Source organism: Pseudophryne corroboree, chromosome 3, assembly GCF_028390025.1.
Source record: "Pseudophryne corroboree isolate aPseCor3 chromosome 3, aPseCor3.hap2, whole genome shotgun sequence".
Classification (NCBI taxonomy): domain Eukaryota; kingdom Metazoa; phylum Chordata; class Amphibia; order Anura; family Myobatrachidae; genus Pseudophryne; species Pseudophryne corroboree.
This window is the reverse complement of record NC_086446.1, coordinates 344250394-344269017: the sequence shown is the minus strand read 5'-3', so window position 1 is coordinate 344269017 and position 18624 is coordinate 344250394. Positions and strand designations below refer to the sequence as shown.

The window sequence follows — 18624 nt, the reverse complement described above, 5'->3', positions numbered from 1 at the left end:
GAAGATGTCACGCTGTCTGCCCCCTGTGTGTGTGTGTGCCCGGCTGCCCTAATTGCAGAAAGATTACACTGTAAAAATGGCTTTCTAAGAAGAAGGTAAATTGGAAGGGGCTGGCACAGGGGTTAGAGGATGAAAAGATGCAGGAGGCATAGATGGCTTGTGGCTGGAGGGAACACGGGGCATGAGGATGGATTGGAGGGACAGAGGGGGCTGGAAGGGACACCTTTTCCCATCTCACACTGATGTGGTATAATAATAATAATAATAATTATTAGTATTATTATTATTATTATAATACAGAGAAGAGGGGACCGTACTGTGATATGAGGGGGAATAACACCGCTCCCAGCACACACTGGTATGTGTTATTAATATTATTATGATATATAATCTTCGCGATACTTGAAATCAAACTTTATTATTGGTTTTTCTAATAAACCTTTCAAAATTGCATATAAAACTTTTTTTTTTGGCCCACAAAATCTTAGACCCCGGTTTAGCCCAATTGGGGTTGACATGCCTGGTCTAGAGGAAGCCACTCCAGTAGTGAGCATTGCTGGTCTTATAACTTGACTACACTTTGTAGATTTACTTCTGTGTAATCTAGAGGAAGCTGCTTAGCAGTGAGCAAACTGAGCATAAGGGCTGTAACACACACTCCGGTTTTTCCCGGATGGCAAAAAGCCGGACAAACTTTGTCTGGCTTTTTGCCATCTGGGAGAAACCGGCGGTGTCTGTCACACAGGACGGCTTTGAGCCGTGTGTGATGCTGTGCGCATGCGCAGCATCAGACACGGCTTGAGAAAAAACCGTTGTGTGTGAAAGCTCCCCTTCACACACATGGTTTACTGGCTGCAAAGACGGCCCGGCGGCCGCCCGGCACCCGGACCTTCCAGTGGTGAGACCCGGCTGCAACCCGGCAGCCGGGCCGGGGCCGTGCAGTGTGAAGGGCCCCTACCCCTCACACTGTTAACTACAATGCCGGCACGGGAAAAAGCCGGCCGGCAAAAGCCGGGTAGTGTGTTTTAGCCCTAAGGGATCACATTAGAACCCCATCTATTTATTTATTTATTCATTTATTTATTTATTTTGCTATAGCAATAAGGAGGTCAATAGAGAATCAGTTTGAGGCATTATAGCAATTGGAAAGGGTAACTGTGTTCAGTCTATCTGTTCACAGGAAATCAGGTCAGGGGACAGGGGACTTTGTCATTCAGCTTCAGCACAGATATGTAATTTGTTTGGTAGTAACTTTGTTAATTTAACAAAAAACAGGCCATTTCAGTAATGAATGCTGTGTGTGTGAAGTTTTTAATGACAGCGAACACTGCCTTAAGCAAGAGTTAACACAAGCATATTAAAATTTCATTGACATTTTGGAGCACGGCTTCTTAAAATAAGCACTAGATAAAGGGGTTTCCTCAGATGACGCATACCATAATGTGTGAGGTCTGGATCAGTTTATAGACACTGGAAACCATCTCTGAAGAGCATGTGACATTCAGTACATGCTCTCATGTACAGACAAAACTTACTGGAAAATGTTAGTTGTTCATTACTATATTTTGTTTTCCACTAATGTCATTCTGCATTTCATTTTAAAGGGTGTTGTGATAAGGGACCATCCCCCACGTTTCAAATGATCTGGCTTGCTTTATAGGTACACACTGAAGACTGCTAGCTCTAGAACCCTTTTGTCATAACAATCACATATAGTCTGGAGTGTGGCATATGTTTAAAGTATTAAGGGACCTATAATTTATTACTTACTGTAATAATATTAGCAGCTTGTTCTTGTTGAAATATAAGATACCACAGCGGATAAGTGCTTTATTGAAAGACCACTGTAAGCAGTCTGCAGTTTATCAGACATTCACTAGATGGCACTGTTCTACTGGTGATTAGTGATGTACATCAGCAGAGTAAGCAATGATGTGTGTAGTGTAAATAGTAGTTGCCAGCTGTCCCTAATTTCTAGGAAGAATCCCATATTTTAAAGATCTGTCCCTATTTTTAAATGTTGACCAACTGCGCTATTGTAATTCTTACATTCTGCTTGTCAATGTGTGCTCCACTTAATTGAAAGTGAACACATGGCAGTCAGTGGGGTGTCTTCCAATATCCAACACTTCATCAATATTTGCATAAGTAAATGGTCCTAAGCAGCTTTCCAAGTCCATATTTCCTATTCATTCATTGTTATAATTCTGTAGAAATGTAATATGAGGACAGCGCCTCAGTCCTCAAATCCTTTCCTGTTACCCAGACCTTGTAGTATTCCCTACAACTTTTTTTGTATCATCCTTTCAATTATCCTATGCAAATTGTGGTTGTGACAGAAACTTGTTGCTGCTCTAGTTTACACTTTTCCAACATATTGCGCAGTGGCTATACCCTAGGGTGGCAAATCAAACACTCTGGGAAGAGTGCATTAAACGGCTCAGGCTGAGTGGTAAGAGTACCTTATAATTATCATTCAGAGGAACATTCTGTTTCTTCAAGGTTCCCATCTGAGATTTCCACATAATACCACTAACCCAATTGTGGTATTAACCACTAACTGCAGAACATTTATGTTGGAGGGGACTGATTATTATTATTATTATTACATGAAGGACTTCTTACAGGCGCTGCTTTGAAAGAGTAGCAGAAGTATAACTAATGGACATTCCCTACATTGTTAGAGAAAGGTTAAATCAAAATATGTTGTGTTATAAAATACAGAATAAATTTACTCCTCTTTTTTTATTTTATTTTTAAACTGATAACAGGGTGTGGACCAGAAATGGAAAAACTAACAATATAGGGATTGAAACTGTTTATATTGGCTACACTACAGGAACTTTAAGCTGGGCATACATGCTTCAATTATCTGGCTGATTTTCCCGATATCAGCGGATCGCCCAGATAATTGTGCAGTGTATGCGGGTGTCCTATTGAAAACATCGAGCATTCCGGATCATCCAGCATGTCCGTCTGAAGTTGAAAGTTGGCCACATCGCACACTGTATGCAGTTCCGCATACATTTCCCCTGATCGATCATAGGGAAGGAATGAGGAAATGACTGGCAGATCTCAGTGTATGTCCATGATGTCTGCACGGTCTAAAGTGTCCCGATAAAATGCCTGTAGGTCTGACAAGCATTGTTTCTTCTTTAGGGTCCATCGGTTCCACAGAAATTACCATGGGGTATAGGTGGTTTGGAGAGAACCAGGCACCAAACAGTTAAACTTTCTGGTCCCAGGATGTACTAGTGCTTCCTCCTACATACCCATCCCCAGGCTATCCAGTTTTTGTTTGGTGCCGGAGGCACTTTTTGCTCCAAGCTTTTCTTCTATGATTTTCTTTTACTTTTTAATTATTTGATTGGCAAATTGTGGGGACGTCCCATAGGGCACCTGCGCTACTGCTCCAGCAACCCCAGCTTGATCTTTTTGGCACACAGCTCCTTCTGGACCCAGGCAACATCCGGATGTATAGGTGATCAGGTAAGGGGATTCTCCGCTTGCAGGGAATCTTGTGTGCTACAGTACACAGCGGCCATTGGCCATTAGCCTCCGGTGAGGGACACCACCAGAGGCACTGACAGCGTGGACAGAGTCGCTCGCGTTCCTCCATTAGAGCACCAAGGCTATAATATATATCTGGTATCAGGAGACTCTTGTAAAGGCCAGGCCAGACCTGGAGGTTATGTCAGCTTGGGGGTAGGGGGGATGCTCTCCCCATTAGCCCCTCCTCCAGCCCAGTGTGTGATTCCTCTGAGGATTTTCCCACCTTTTGAGCTGTTACTTCTATTCTCCTCCCCCAATGAGACACTCAGCAGCCCTGGTTGCACAAGCCTACCTCAGCAAGTTTCAGGAGCCGGGTCTAGTCGCCCTGTATACCTCTACCATGGGCCAGGTTATACCGCGCTCATCCTACCAGCCTCTGAGGCTTGTGTACTTGATTTAGTGCCAAATTTATATGCATTGTATGTGACTTGTTGCTAGCTACTGCTGTTTGTGCTTTCAAATCATGATGTACTATATTTCTACAACCCATTTCAGGTGTTTTAGGGTTTTATACCTCACATTTACTTGTACTTGTGAGGAGTGTCACATTGCATTGTTTTTCTTATACACACACTGTGCCTTTACTGCCTGTATTACTGTGTCTTCCAAAGGCAAAGCTTGAAAGGAGGCTATGTGACTTGTTGCTAACTACAGCTGGTTTATCCTCTCAGACGAGGAGGGGGATCCTGTATTGGATAGTTTTAAAATGTTATATACACACAGACCATCCCGCCAGCACCTTTACAGGAACCACCTTGGGTGTCTTCCTTCTCTCCCGTTATGATGCAGCTAGTTGATTGCATGTCAGCTCCTACTCTGTCTTCTGCAATGGGGTTTCCTCAGCAATTACAACCTGCTTGGTATACCCCTCCTATACATCTTCTCTGGATGGATACTCCCACTCTGTACAGAGTTTGACTTAAACGTCTACTTACATGTGGGCGCCATTACACGCACAGCTATGGCTTCAGTCTAGGTAGCTAAAGTTATTGTAGGCTGGGTGGATGTGCTTGAAGACAGCCTGCTATCAGATGCTACTAGGGAACAACTGTGCCACATCTCCCATAATGGGGAATAAGCTTGGGTTACAGGGGTGCTGTCTTCTCTCATGTGTTACAGGGGGGCTCGTCCAAGCAAACCACGCTCCAAGCAATCTTGGGCTACCAGGCATCTGTCTGCAAAATTAGATGACAAACACTCTGCTACTCAACCTCAAGGCACTCAACAAGCTTATGCGGGTGCTCGGGTTCACAAGGAAATCCTCCACTCCATTATACTGGCAATGGAGCCTGGGGACTTATGGAAACTGGATATTCAGAATTAGTACCTACATGTGCCTATCACTTCCAACAATGATACCTCAGTTTTGCTAGCCTCGAGCAGCATTATGAATTTCAGGCACTTCCCTATGGACTGGCCACAGCCCCTCAGGTCTTTACCAAAATGGCATTCAGGGCTGCACATATTAGGCGTCACAGGGGGTCTGAAGTCTTCCTTACCTAAGGCCTACTGATTTTAACACCGTCTCCGGAGGTCCTACAACAGCATCTCCGTCTGACCATTGTCTTACTGCAGACGTACGGCTGGATTATTAACTGGAATAAGTCCTTCTTGTCTCCTTCTCAAGGGATGTTACATCCCTAGGAGCCATCCTAGATTGTCAGATCCAGAGGATGTTCCTACTAGCGGACAAGATAACAGCGTTCATACTCGAATGCGCAAGTTCTTCAACACCGGTGAGTGCCCATTCACTCAGCCATGCAGGTATTGGGGTTCTTGGTCTCCACCTTCGACATGGTGGAGTACAACCAATTTCACTCCAGGGGCCTAATTCAGAACGGATCACAAAAGCAAAATCTTTTTCTAATGGGCAAAACCATGTGCACTGCAGGGGGGGGGGGGGGGCAGATATAACATGTGCAGAGAGCGTTGGATTTGGGTGGGTTATTTTATTTCTGTGCAGGGTAAATACTGGCTGCTTTATTTTTATACTGCAATTTAGATTACAGTTTGAACACAACCCACCCAAATCTAACTCTCTGCCATAGGCGTGCGCAGCACATTTTATTAGGGGGTGCACCGTCGGATGGGTGTGTCTAGCACCGCCTTTTGGTGCATGTCTAGCACCATGTATTGACTGTCAACGCAATATAAAATATCCACCCTTGTAGCAATCCTAATAAAGCAGATACATTGTCAGATGTTGTGGTGTGCACCAAACAAACACCCCTGATGGCACTCACTGCAATTATACTGCTCCTCCTCAGCCTGGTCTGGCTCCCCCTCTCTTTCCCCTGCAAGCTGCAGCAGCTTACTTACAAGTCAGTCACTCACTGACACTGAGAGTCGCAGACTAGTACTGCTGCTACGATCAGGTCTGAATTAGGCCCTAGACCTCTTCAATCATACTATCCCTGGAGGTCCAGCTCTCCTGTTGGCTACAGACATCCCGCTTAGAAAAGGGTCGTCCCTTAGTTCTCCTGTTGGCTACAGACGTCCCACTTATAAAAGGGTCATCCCTTTTTTGGGTTCTGGTTTGGGTACTCCTCACCACAAATGCCAGCGTCCACAGGTGGAGAGCAGTATTCAGTCAACGGTCCCTTTAGGCCAAGACCTTCTCCACGGTTGACCTGTTCAGGTCCAATCCAACAACGCAACCGCAGTAGCCTACCTCAACCATCAGAGTGGTATGCAGAGCCTGACCATGAGAGTAGTGATGAACATCCTCACTTGGGCAGAACATAATCTTCTGGCTACATTGGCAGTGTTCATCCCAGGAGTCCTCAACTGGGAAGCGGACTTCCTGAACTGAAAGAACGTACACTCCACTGAGGGGGCTCTACAGCCAGAGGTATTTCAGGTCCTACTGTACAAGTGGGGCCTACCGAATGTGTATCTCATGGTCTCATGTCACTACCACAGGCTGCTTGTGTACAGGTACAGAACTAGGGATCCTGCAGCCGCCTTCGTGGATGCTCTGGCAGTGCGGTGGAACTTCAAAAGATCTGGCATACATCTTTCCTCCAGTCTCACCTGCTGCCTTTGGTGGACGGGTTCTCCGTACCGCTCAGGAGTGCCCCTGCCTTAGGGGAAACTGCTTTGGGACATCTCCACAGTAATTCCTGTGGAGCCTATGGACCCTGAAGAAGAAAATGAGTTATGGTAGACTTACTATTGTTAACTCTTGTTTCTCTAACGTCCTAAGTGGATGCTGGGGACTCCGTAAGGACCATGGGGATTAGCGGCTCCGCAGGAGACTGGGCACAACTAAAGAAAGCTTTAGGACTACCTGGTGTGCACTGGCTCCTCCCACCAAGACCCTCCTCCAGACCTCAGTTAGATTCCTGTGCCCGGCTGACCTGGATGCACACTAGGGGCTCTCCTGAGCTCCTAGAAAGAAAGTATATTTAGGTTTTTTATTTTTCAGTGAGATCTGCTGGCAACAGACTCACTGCAGCGAGGGACTAAGGGGAGAAGAAGCGAACCTACCTAACAGGTGGTAGTTTGGGCTTCTTAGGCTACTGGACACCATTAGCTCCAGAGGGATCGACCGCAGGACCCGACCTTGGTGTTCGTTCCCGGAGCCGCGCCGCCGTCCCCCTTACAGAGCCAGAAGCATGAAGAGTCCGGAAAATCGGCGGCAGAAGACTTCGGTCTTCACCAAGGTAGCGCACAGCACTGCAGCTGTGCGCCATTGCTCCTCATGTACACCTCACACTCCGGTCACTGATGGGTGCAGGGCGCTGGGGGGGGGGGGCGCCCTTAGGGCAATATATGACACCTTGGCTGGCAAATCTGCATCATATATAGTCCTAGAGGCTATATAGATGTAAAATTACCCCTGCCAGTATTCCAGAAAAAGCGGGAGAAAGTCTGCCGAAAAAGGGGCGGGGCTTCTCCCTCAGCACACTGGCGCCATTTTCTCTTCACAGTGCAGCTGGAAGACAGCTCCCCAGGCTCTCCCCTGTAGTTTTCAGGCTCAAAGGGTTAAAAAGAGAGGGGGGGCACTAAATTTAGGTGCAATATATGTATACAAGCAGCTATTTGGGGAAAAATCACTCAGTTATAGTGTTAATCCCTGCATTATATAGCGCTCTGGTGTGTGCTGGCATACTCTCTCTCGGTCTCCCCAAAGGACTTTGTGGGGTCCTGTCCTCAGTCAGAGCATTCCCTGTGTGTGTGCGGTGTGTCGGTATGGCTGTGTCGACATGTCGGATGAGGAAGGTTACGTGGAGGCGGAGCAGAGGCCGATAAATGGGATGTCGCCCCCTGTGGGGCCGACACCAGAGTGGATGGATAGGTGGAAGGTATTAACCGACAGTGTCAACTCCTTACATAAAAGGCTGGATGACTTAACAGCTGTGGGACAGCCGGCTTCTCAGCCCGCGCCTGCCCAGGCGCCTCAAAGGCCATCAGGGGCTCAAACAACGCCCGTTACCTCAGATGGCAGACACAGATGTCGACACGGAGTCTGACTCCAGTGTCGACGAGGTTGAGACATATACACAATCCACTAGGAACATCCGTTACATGATCTCGGCAATGAAAAATGTGTTACGCATTTTCTGACATGAACCCAAGTACCACATAAAAGGGGTTTTATTTTTGCGGAGAAAAAGCAGCCAGTGTTTTGTTCCCCCATCAGATGAATGAATGAAGTGTGTAAAGAAGCGTGGTTTCCCCCGATAAGAAACTGGTAATTTCTAAAAAGTTACTGATGGCGTACCCTTTCCCGCCAGAGGATAGGTCACGTTGGGAGATATCCCCTAGGGTGGATAAGGCGCTCACACGTTTGTCAAAAGGTGGCACTGCCGTCTTAGGATACGGCCACCTTGAAGGAACCTGCTGATAAAAAGCAGGAGGCGATCCTGAAGTCTGTATTTACACACTCAGGTTATATACTGATACCTGCAATTGCCTCAGCATAAATAGTGCTGCTGCAGCGTGGTCTGATACCCTGTCAGATAATATTAATATGCTAAGACAGGGATAATATTTTGCTAACATTGAGCATATTTAAGACGTTGTCTTATATATAAAGGATGCACAGAGGGATATTTGCCGGCTGGCATCCAGAATTAATGCAATGTCCATTCTGCCAGGAGGGTATTAGAAACCCGGCAGTGGACAGGTGATGCTGCCTTTAAAAGGCACATGGAGATTCTGCCTTATAAGGGTGAGGAATTGTTTGGGGATGGTCTCTGGGACCTCGTATCCACAGCAACAGCTGGGAAGAAATTTTTTTACCTCAGGTTTCCTCACAAAAGCCTAAGAAGCACCGTATTTTCAGGTACAGTCCTTTCGGCTTCAGAAAAGCAAGCGGGTCAAAGGCGCTTCCTTTCTGCACAGAGACAAGGGAAGAAGGAAAAAGCTGCACCAGTCAGCCAGTTCCCAGGATCAAATATCTTCCCTCGCTTCCTCTGAGTCCACCGCATGACGCTGGGGCTCCACAGGTGGAGACAGGTGCGGTGGGGGCGCGTCTCTGGAACTGCAGGGACCAGTGGGCTTGCCCACAGGTGGATCCCTAGGTTCTGCAAGTAGTATCACAGGGATACAGGCTGGAGTTCGAGACGACTCCCCCTTGCCGTTGCCTCACATCAGCCTTGCCTGCTGCCCTCGGAGAAAGGTAGTACTGGCGGCAATTCACAAGCTGTACTTCCAGCAGGTGAAATCAAGGTACCCCTCCTTCAACAAGGCCGGGGTTACTATTCCAAAATGATTGTGGTACCGAAACCAGACGGTTCGGTGAGACCCATTCTAAAATTGAAATCCTTGAACACTTATATACGAAGGTTCAAGTTCAAAATGGAATCGCTCAGGGCGATTATTGCAAGCCTGGAAAATTTCAGGGTATCACTGGACATCAAGGATACTTACCTGCATGTCCCTATTTACCCTCTTCACCAGGTGTACCTCAAAATTGTGGTACAGGATTGTCATTACCAATTCCAGACGTTGCCGTTGGTCTGTCCCCGGCACTGAGGGTATTTACCAAGGTAATGGCCGAAGTACTTATCCCGTACTTGGACGATCTCCTTATAAAGGCGAGGTCCAGGGAGCAGTTGTTCGTCGGAGTAGCACTATCTCGGGAAGTGCTACAACAGCACGGCTGGATTCTGAATATTCCAAAGTCGCAGCTGGTTCCTACGACGCGTCTACTGTTTGTTCCTGGGTATGGTTCTGGACACAGAACAGGATAAAAAGGGTTTCTCCCGGAGGAGAAGTCCAAGGAGTTGGCGTCTCTAGACGGAGACCTCCTAATATAAATACAGGTATCGGTGCATCAATGCACGCGAGCCTTGGGAAAGATGGTAGCTTCTTACGAAGAATTTCCATTCGCCAAGTCCCATGCAAGGATCTTCCAGTGGGACCTGTTGGACAAGTGGTCCGGGTCGCATCCTCAGATGCATCGGCGGATAACCCTGTCTCCAAGGGCCAGGGTGTCGCTGTGGTGGTGACTGCAGAGTGCTCATCTTCTAGGGGGCCGCAGATTCGGCATACAGGACTGGGTCCTGGTGACCACGGATGCCAGCCTTCAAGGCTGGGGGGCAGTCACACAGGGAAGAAAAGACTTCCCTACACATAAATGTTCTAGAACTATGGCCCATTTACAAGGCCCTAAGTCAGGCTAGACCCCTGCTTCAACACCGGCCGGTGCTGATCCAGTCAGTGGTCAGCGGACGCTGATTCCAAAAAGGGTGTAGAAAATCTTCCCTTTACAGGTGATGCTTTGTTTGGGGACAAATTAAATAAATGGATCTCCCAGGCAACGGCGGGTAAGTCTACCAATCAGCCGTCGGCTGTGCCACCTACTAGGCGTTCTCTTACATGGCCACTCCTTGCAGTCCTTTCGTGTGGCAAGGTTCAGAGGCAGGGGCCGGGGCGTCTCCACCACTCCGAGAGGATCTCGTGGGAAGTCCCGTAAACCTGCAGCTGCTGCCTCCCTGGACCAGACCACCGGATCCCCTGCCGCTAAGCCTTCCGCGTTACGGTTGGCCCCAGCAGCAAGGCGATTTTCAGGTAGGTGCTCGCCTTCAACACGGCGAAGTCCTGCCGGGATCCTTGGGTGAGGGACCTCATTTCCCAAGGATACCGGTTGGAATTTCAAGCAGTTCCTCCTCACAGATTTTTCAAATCTGGCTTACCAGTTTTGCCCGCAGCAAAAGTTACCTGGCAAGAGGTCATTCAAAAACCTTTGCGGACAGGGGTGGTGGTTCCTGTACCTCCTCCATTACACAACAGGGGGTTTTACTCCAGTCTTTTTGTCGTTCCAAAACCAAACTGTTCGGTGCAACCCATCTTTAACCTGAAGTCTCTAAACCCGTCTCTGCGGGTGTTCAAATTCAAGATGGAATTCCTGCGGGTAGTGGTGTCCGGTCTGGAAGAGGGGGAATTCCTGGTATCCCTAGATGTCAAGGATGCTTACCTACACATTCCCATGTGGCCCCCTCCATCAGCCTCTTACCTCAGGTTTGCCATCTTGGATGACCATTTCCAGTTTCAGGCTTTGCCCTTTGGCCTGTCCACAGCTCCGAGGGTATTCACCAAAGTCATGGTGGAGATGATGCTGCAACTGCGCATGATTGGAGTCAACATAGTCCCCTACTTGGACGATCTCCTGATAAAGGCTATGTCCAGGGAGCGTCTATTGCACATCATCGATCTGATGACTTTCCTGCTTACGAATCATGGGTGGATCCTAAACTTCCAGAAATCTCACCTGGAACCGACCCAACTTCTTCAGTTCCTGGGAATGATACTGGATACAGTGTCTCAAAAGGTGTTTATCCCGATGGACAAGGCCTTGACTATCCAGGGTATGGTCCGCTCAGTGCGCCGTCCTCGCAAGGTGTCCATTAATCTTTGCATACACTTGCTGGGCAGGATGGTTGCGGCTTACGAGGCAATCCAATATGGCACATTTCATGCCCGGCCATTTCAGCTAGATCTGCTGGACAAATGGTCGGGGTCTCACCTTCACATGCATCAGGATGTGACCTTATCTCCGAAAGCCCGGATTTCTCTATTATGGTGGCTGCAAGTTCCTCACCTGATCGAAGGCAGGAATTTCAATATCCACTTGTGGATTCTACTCACAATGGATGCCAGCCTCCGGGGTTGTGGGGCTGTGACTAGGGTTGCCACCTCATCCCTTTAATCCTGGAGACCTATGAATAATACAGGTTCTGTGGCTGATTAAATTCAAGCCTTCATTCCACCTGGTTTTAATCAGCCACAAAACCTGTGTAAATCACAGGTCTCCAGGATTAAAGGGATGATCTGGCAACCTTAACTGTGACCCAAGGGGCCCAGTTCCAGGGGATACGGTCAATTCAGGAATCGGCTCTGCCGATTAACATCCTGGAACTCAGGGCAATTTACAATGCTCTTCTGCAAGCTTCCCATCTCCTGAGGGATCGGCCGATCCAGGTTCAATCGGACAACGCCACAGCAGTGGCGTACATAAACTGACAAGGGGGAACAAGAAGCAGAGCAGCGATGCGGGAAGTGTCAAAAATCCTCCTCTTGGCGGAGGCCAATGCAAGGGCCATCTCAGCCATATTCATTCCAGGAGTGGACAACAGGGAAGCGGACTTCCTCAGCAGACACGACCTCCATCCGGGGGAATGGGGACTACATCCCCAGGTGTTTCAACAGCTAATTAACCGGTGGGGCTGTCCGCAGATAGATCTGATGGATTCTCGTCTCAACAAGAAGCTATGCCGTTACTGTTCCAGAACGAGGGATCCGCAGGCTGTAGCAGTGGACGCGCTGACGAAACCATGGACATGTCAGTTTGTGTACCTATTCCTTCCTCTACTGCTAATCCCAAGGGTTCTAAAAAGACTAAGAAGGGAAAGCGTTCAAGCAATTCCAATAGCCCAGGATTGGCCTCGACGGGCGTGGTACTCGGACCTCCTAACCATGGCTCTGGAGGATCCCTGGCCTCTACCACTGCAAAAGGATCTTCTTCAACAAGGTCCATTCGTCCATCCAGACTTACAGTTGCTACGTTTGATGGCTTGGAAGTTGAGAGGGAGATTCTAGCAAGAAAGGGTCTTCCCTCCCGGGTTATTTCCACTATGGTCCAAGCCAGGAAGATGGAGACGTCAAAACATTATCATTGTATCTGGAAGAAGTATGTTTCCTGTTGTGAAAGTAGAAAGGTGTCTCCCGTGGAATTTAGAATTGGTCATTTTCTGCTTTTCCTCCAAGCGGGAGTAGATATGGGCCTACGTTTATGCTCCATCACGGTCCAGATTTCGGCGCTCTCTATTTTCTTCCAGAGACAACTTGCCTTGTTGTCGGAAGTACAAACTTTTCTAAAAGGAGTTCTTCATATGCAACCGCCCTTTGTACCTCCCACGGCTCCGTGGGATCTCAATGTGGTTTTGTCCTTTCTTCAATCGGACTGGTTTGAACCCTTGCATAGGGTGGAGTTAAAATTTCTCACCTGGAAAACGGTCATGTTATTAGCAATTGCGTCTGCAAGACGTGTCTCTGAATTGGGGGCCTTGTCCTATAAGAGTCTTTATTTGATTTTTCATAAAGACAGGGCGGAACTCTGGACCCGTCCTCAGTTTTTACCAAAGGTGGTTTCAGCTTTTCATGTCAATCAACCCATTGTGGTTCCGGTGTTGTCTGGCGATTCCATTGGGCCAGAGTCCTTAGATGTGATGAGGGCTCTGAAGATTTATGTAAAGAGGACGGCTCATCATCGGAAATCTGATTCGCTGTTTCTCCTTTTTGATGCCACCAAGATTGGTCATCCGGCCTCCAAGCAATCCATTGCTCATTGGCTCAGGTTGACCATCCAACAGGCCTATACTTCGGCGGCTCTGCCTTTGCCGACGTCTATTCCGGCCCACTCGACAAGGTCTGTGGGCTCTTCCTGGGTGGCTCGGCCTTACAGTTGTACCGAACTGCTACTTGGTGTGGTTCGAAAAAAAAATTTTTTTTTTTTTGTGTGTGTGAAATTTTATCGATTAGACACCTTGGCCAAGGAGGACCTTCAGTTTGGTCAGGCAGTGTTACAGGAGTCTCGGCAGTCTCCCACCAGTTTGGGAGCTTTGGGACATCCCCATGGTACTAAAGTACAGAACCCCAGTATCCACTAGGACGTTAGAGAAAATAAGAATTTGATACCTATCGGTAATTCCTTTTCTCGTAGTCCGTAGTGGATACTGGGCGCCCGCCTCAGTGCTTTGATTCCTGCTTACCTGAGTAAGTATTTGGTTGGCCGCTGTTGCGGTCCTGTTATGTTGTTGGATTAGCTGTGCTATCCTGGTTGGGTTGGTGTTGCTTTCCTCTGTTCTGGTTAGCGCCCTCCTTTTGGTTATGGTTGTGTGTTGGCTTGTTGCCTCACCGCTGTTTGTCTTTTTATTCCTTCTCTCATGGTATGTCAGTCTACTCGGGCACAGTTTTCCTAGACTGAGTCTGGTAGGAGGGGCTTAGAGGGGAGGAGCCAGCACACACTAAAGGTTTTAAAGTGCCAGGCTCCAGTGCTCCTGATCTATACCCCATGGTACTAAAATACAGAACTCCAGTTTCCACAACGGACTACGAGAAAAGGAATTACCAGTAGGTTTCAAATTCCTATTTTTAATAAACTTCCCCTAGGAGGATGAAAAGGGGGTTGACGTAATGACGTCATAATTACCGATGCATGGCTTGCGTTAATGCCTAAATTGACAATCGGAACAAAATTTGGATTGCTCCTCCAGTGTGTAAAATTTAATAGACAACAAAAATGGTCCTGTCATTATTTACTGTAATTGCTACGGGTGCTCCTCCGGTAACTCCAAGAACCATGGATTAATATTTACTTAAATTAAGACATCACAAATTTACATGTCTGTAGATTTACCAAATTTTTATCACTCATTTATATTTACATCCGTGAAAATCAGAAACTCCTTGCAAAGAACGGGTAGAGCAGCTATTTATTATTATATGGTCCCTAGTTCTCCTTTTCTAATGTGTGTGTTTCTTAAGTGTTCCATTCTTTTTTCTTATCTGTTCTGCTCCCTCCTTGGTCTTGTTCACTAAACTGGATAGCCTGGGGTTGGAGGTTAAGTATATAGCAGAAAACACCAGTGCATCCCGGGACCTGAAAGTTAAACTGTTTGGTGCCCGGTTGTCTCCAGTCCACCGTTTACCGCATGGTAATTCCTGTGGAGCCTATGGACTTCGAAGAAACAGAGTTAACAGGTAATGTTGGTGTCCATTAAAGAATGTGGTGAGTAATAGTCTGTTTGGAAGTACTGTTAGAATGGATACCTCATCACGTTTTAAACAAGGGCAATCAGATGTTGCACATGTAGCTGGACCATAAGTGACAGAAATGGGCACTTTATTTGGGGTATCCAGAGAAACCGTTTTCAAGCTTATGACTGAATATACATAGCATGGGAAACATCAAAGCTAGGAGGAACAGTGGCTGTAAACTACAAAGTGTGATAAACATGGTCTAAAAATCATAGAACTACTGCAGTAAATGTGAAAGCAGAACTCATTATTCATCTGGAAGATCCAGCTTCCACAAAAACAGTGCAATGAGCTTCACCAATCCAATATCCATGATAGAGCTGCATTTTTCAGCCCTCTGAAAGGCAACAAGAAAAAGATGTCATGGTTAGAAAATCTGGACGTGTGGGCTTTTATTGTGTCGAGTGAGTCTTCCTTCACGCTGTTCATTATATCAGGCTGGATTAATGTGTGGAGAACTCCTAAAGAAGGCTACTTTCCTGAATGCCTGGTTCCAACTGTTAAGTGGAGGTGATTTGGGCTGCAATATCTTCGTATTCTGCGTCCTGTAATAACTCTGAAGGGCCAAATTATTGCCAGTGACTACTTGGATATTTTAAGCAACCAGTTGCATCCTATGGTTCAGATGTTTCCCAACAAGGATTCCATAGTCACAGCCAGAAGTGTTCAGACTTGGTTTGAGGAGCATGAAGATGAACTTCATTATCTGCTTTGGCCAGCAAAATCATATCATTAAACTACGGTGGTCCATTATATAGAGTAGCATGAAAAGCAGAATTCCTTCTCCATCATCTCTTAAGCATCTTAAAGACATTATTCTTGAAAAGTTGTACTTCATTCAGCTAGATACTATTCAAAACGTGTGAGTCTATTCCAAGAAGGTTACAATCTGTATTGCAGACAAAATATCACCCAACTCCATATAAACGAATGACATTCTCGGCTGTTGCCTCCTTTTTTTTTTTTCCTCCTTTCTCCTCCAACATGTGTACATACTCAAGTATGTGTTGTTTATTTTCATCTGAACAGCGCAAGCTTTGTAAGGTTGCAAGGGAAGTATACAATGATGGCTGCTACCGATTGTGTAGCCTGACACCTATGTATTCATGTCCTCATGTCAAGTCTCACACAAAGGGTTGATGGAAGGAAAGGGTGTATGCAACTGGTTTAGTGGTAGATGGAGAGGAATATTGGTTCATAATGGTTGCCTTTGCTGTATGTACGCACTGTAACCATTTCCCTTCGGCTGATATATTTTATACAAAGTACCAGAATTCAAAGTCCATCGTTTTCTAGGTGCTGTAAGCCATCAAAATAATCTATAAAACGATGCACAATCCATTCTAGGATTTTCCAGTTGCCTCTTGTCCCCTCTCCCGGCCAACAAAACTGTCCATTATGTATGATACTAAAGCATTTTGCTTGGATGACGCAAGCCAAAACTAAATTATGGTCATAATTGTTCTCCATCTTCATTATGTTGACTTGCAATTCTTTGACATGCTGCAGATGGCAGAGTTTGTATTAATCACAGCACATTAATTATATCCAACACGCTTAACATTTTACTAAAGTGTTATACCAGAAAACTATAAAAGGTTCTTGAAAACACTGACATTGTTCTTCATATCTCCAATTGTTCCAAATTGCCTTTTCCTATGTACTTTAACTCCTCTGTTACCGGCATTCTTGGTTTGCAAAGCTTTGGCAAATATCTAATTATTTTGTTCTCCCTTTTTTCCAGAGTCCCTCCCCACATCCCCTCCCCCTGCTGCACAATGCATCGAACCATGCGGATCAAAATGACTGAGCTCAACCCGCACCTTATGTGTGCCCTGTGTGGGGGATACTTTATTGACGCAGCCACCATTGTAGAGTGCCTCCATTCCTGTAAGTCTACCTTAGTTTTTTGTTTTTATAAATCTGCATTACTTTTATCTTGACACTTCAATTTTTGCTTTTTTCATTATTCTGTGCCAATTCAGTGTCTACTGGAGATGTTTAGCAGTTACGTGAGCAAATCAGTGCTGGAAAACAATTCTAGTTTATAACAGCCATTCAGCTCTTACACCTCTCCAGGACGGGACAGCATTAAGTATTCTTGATTACGCCAGCCTGCACACTGTAACACAGCCTGTCCTCCTGTCTTCCCACAGTCTGCAAGACTTGTATCCTGCGCTACTTAGAAGCTCACAAATTCTGCCCCATGTGTGACTCCCAGGTGCACAAAGGACGCCCCCTTCTTAGCATCAGGTGAGTGCTGGCAGAGCTCCATCAAGAATTTGGGACCACAACAAGCTAACTTCTGTAGGATACTTTAAATATCTCCCTGCAACCAATGCCCTGACATGCTATACCTCTTATACTTTTCTTTCATAAAGGCTGTTTTTTTCTGTGGTTCAGTTAAAGTAAATTGCTTTGATTATAATGTGCTGTTAAGGTGCATCATCGTGTATACACGCTGGCCAAAAACGCCCAGTGTGTATACACAACGATGATCGCTGACATCGCTGGGCAGAAAAGCACTCAGTGCATACACACTGAGTGTTTTTCCCCCCTGCCCAGCGATGTCAGCGGGGGTGAGCGGCTTTCCATAGCAGGACGCTATGGAAAGCCGCTCACCCCGCTGTTCATCTACTGGTAATATCAGTAGATGAACGGTGTCCGCCAGCGATGAAGCGGAAGCACGCATCAGCGCTCACCGCTTGTGTGTGTATACACACTGGGCGGCTTTGAGCTGAAAGCAGCTCAACACACCAGGTGAGCTGCTTTCAGCTCAAAATCGCCCGGTGTGTATGGGCCTTTAAAGTGCACTTTCTCTTCTACACGTACTGCTGTATTATTTTTTAACAACAAGTTAAATTGTCAATGAAGGAAGGTAGAATGAATAAAGTCAATGTAGGGTTATTAGGCTTCTAGGATGAAGCATATGTTTATTTATATACAGCAGAGATTTAGGGTCCATCTCCCTCAACAATCCATAGCACTATATTTTCATCCTGATTTATGGCCCTTACATTATTTGTTGTTTTTATGCCTTATATTCTATTACAGTATATCAGTTCCCCCTTCACTGATTGCATTTTAGATCAGTGCTCCCCTCACTGAATGTAGCGGGGCAAGTGCTAAGAGTCCCCTTGTGGGCTGGGACATCCACGAGTGGGAATAGCCCTGGTGAGCCTGGATTCCGGCTGGCGGCATTGTGGGATGGTGGGATCCTGACAGCCGGCATCCCGTCTTATCTTATGGATAGATATCTATACTATATTGAAATGATTGCCAACAATGACCCCTTACAATATTGCTTGGCACAAGTTATTTTATCCTGTAGACAGCATGTATAAGTACCTAGCAGCTCCCTGCCTGTCTCATAAACAAAGCCAGGAAGTCTTTTAATCAGAAGAAAAAAAAAATTATCTTGGAAATACATCCATATCTTTTTTTTAGTTCTACATAACTCTTCAAACCTTTTACATATAATGTTTGTACATTTTATTATTTTATCTGTGCAAAGTAACTTTGTTCTTTAGTAGTGACTAAAATCCCGATTCTGATTTGTAAAGTAAAGCAAAAGAAACATTTCTGCAGCAGGTTACATTGGTTTCCACGGAGCAACATCGGGGTGTAGCGATGGATCGGATCCAGGCATCAACAGGCAAAGCTTTAGCTGTCCCAGGATTCATTGGGGCCTCCTCTATAACCCCGCCTCCAGGCACTGTGAGCTCCGTTTTGCTCTGGCATCCCTGGAAACGTTTAGATTTTTACTGAAAATTTAATTTTTTCTCTGAGCTAGCAGCACTGTAA

At 46.2% G+C, this 18624-nt stretch overlaps 1 protein-coding gene across 2 annotated transcripts in view; it reads left to right on the top strand.

The window, feature by feature from the left end:
* Window positions 1-18624, top strand: part of PCGF2 (polycomb group ring finger 2) — a 163712-nt gene that overhangs the window by 108401 nt on the left and 36687 nt on the right. For both annotated transcript variants that reach the window (XM_063959697.1, XM_063959698.1), the window contains exons 2-3: window positions 16565-16710; window positions 16977-17073. In XM_063959697.1, the coding sequence (XP_063815767.1) occupies window positions 16565-16710; window positions 16977-17073 (243 nt within the window). The remainder of the gene's footprint in view (window positions 1-16564; window positions 16711-16976; window positions 17074-18624) is intronic.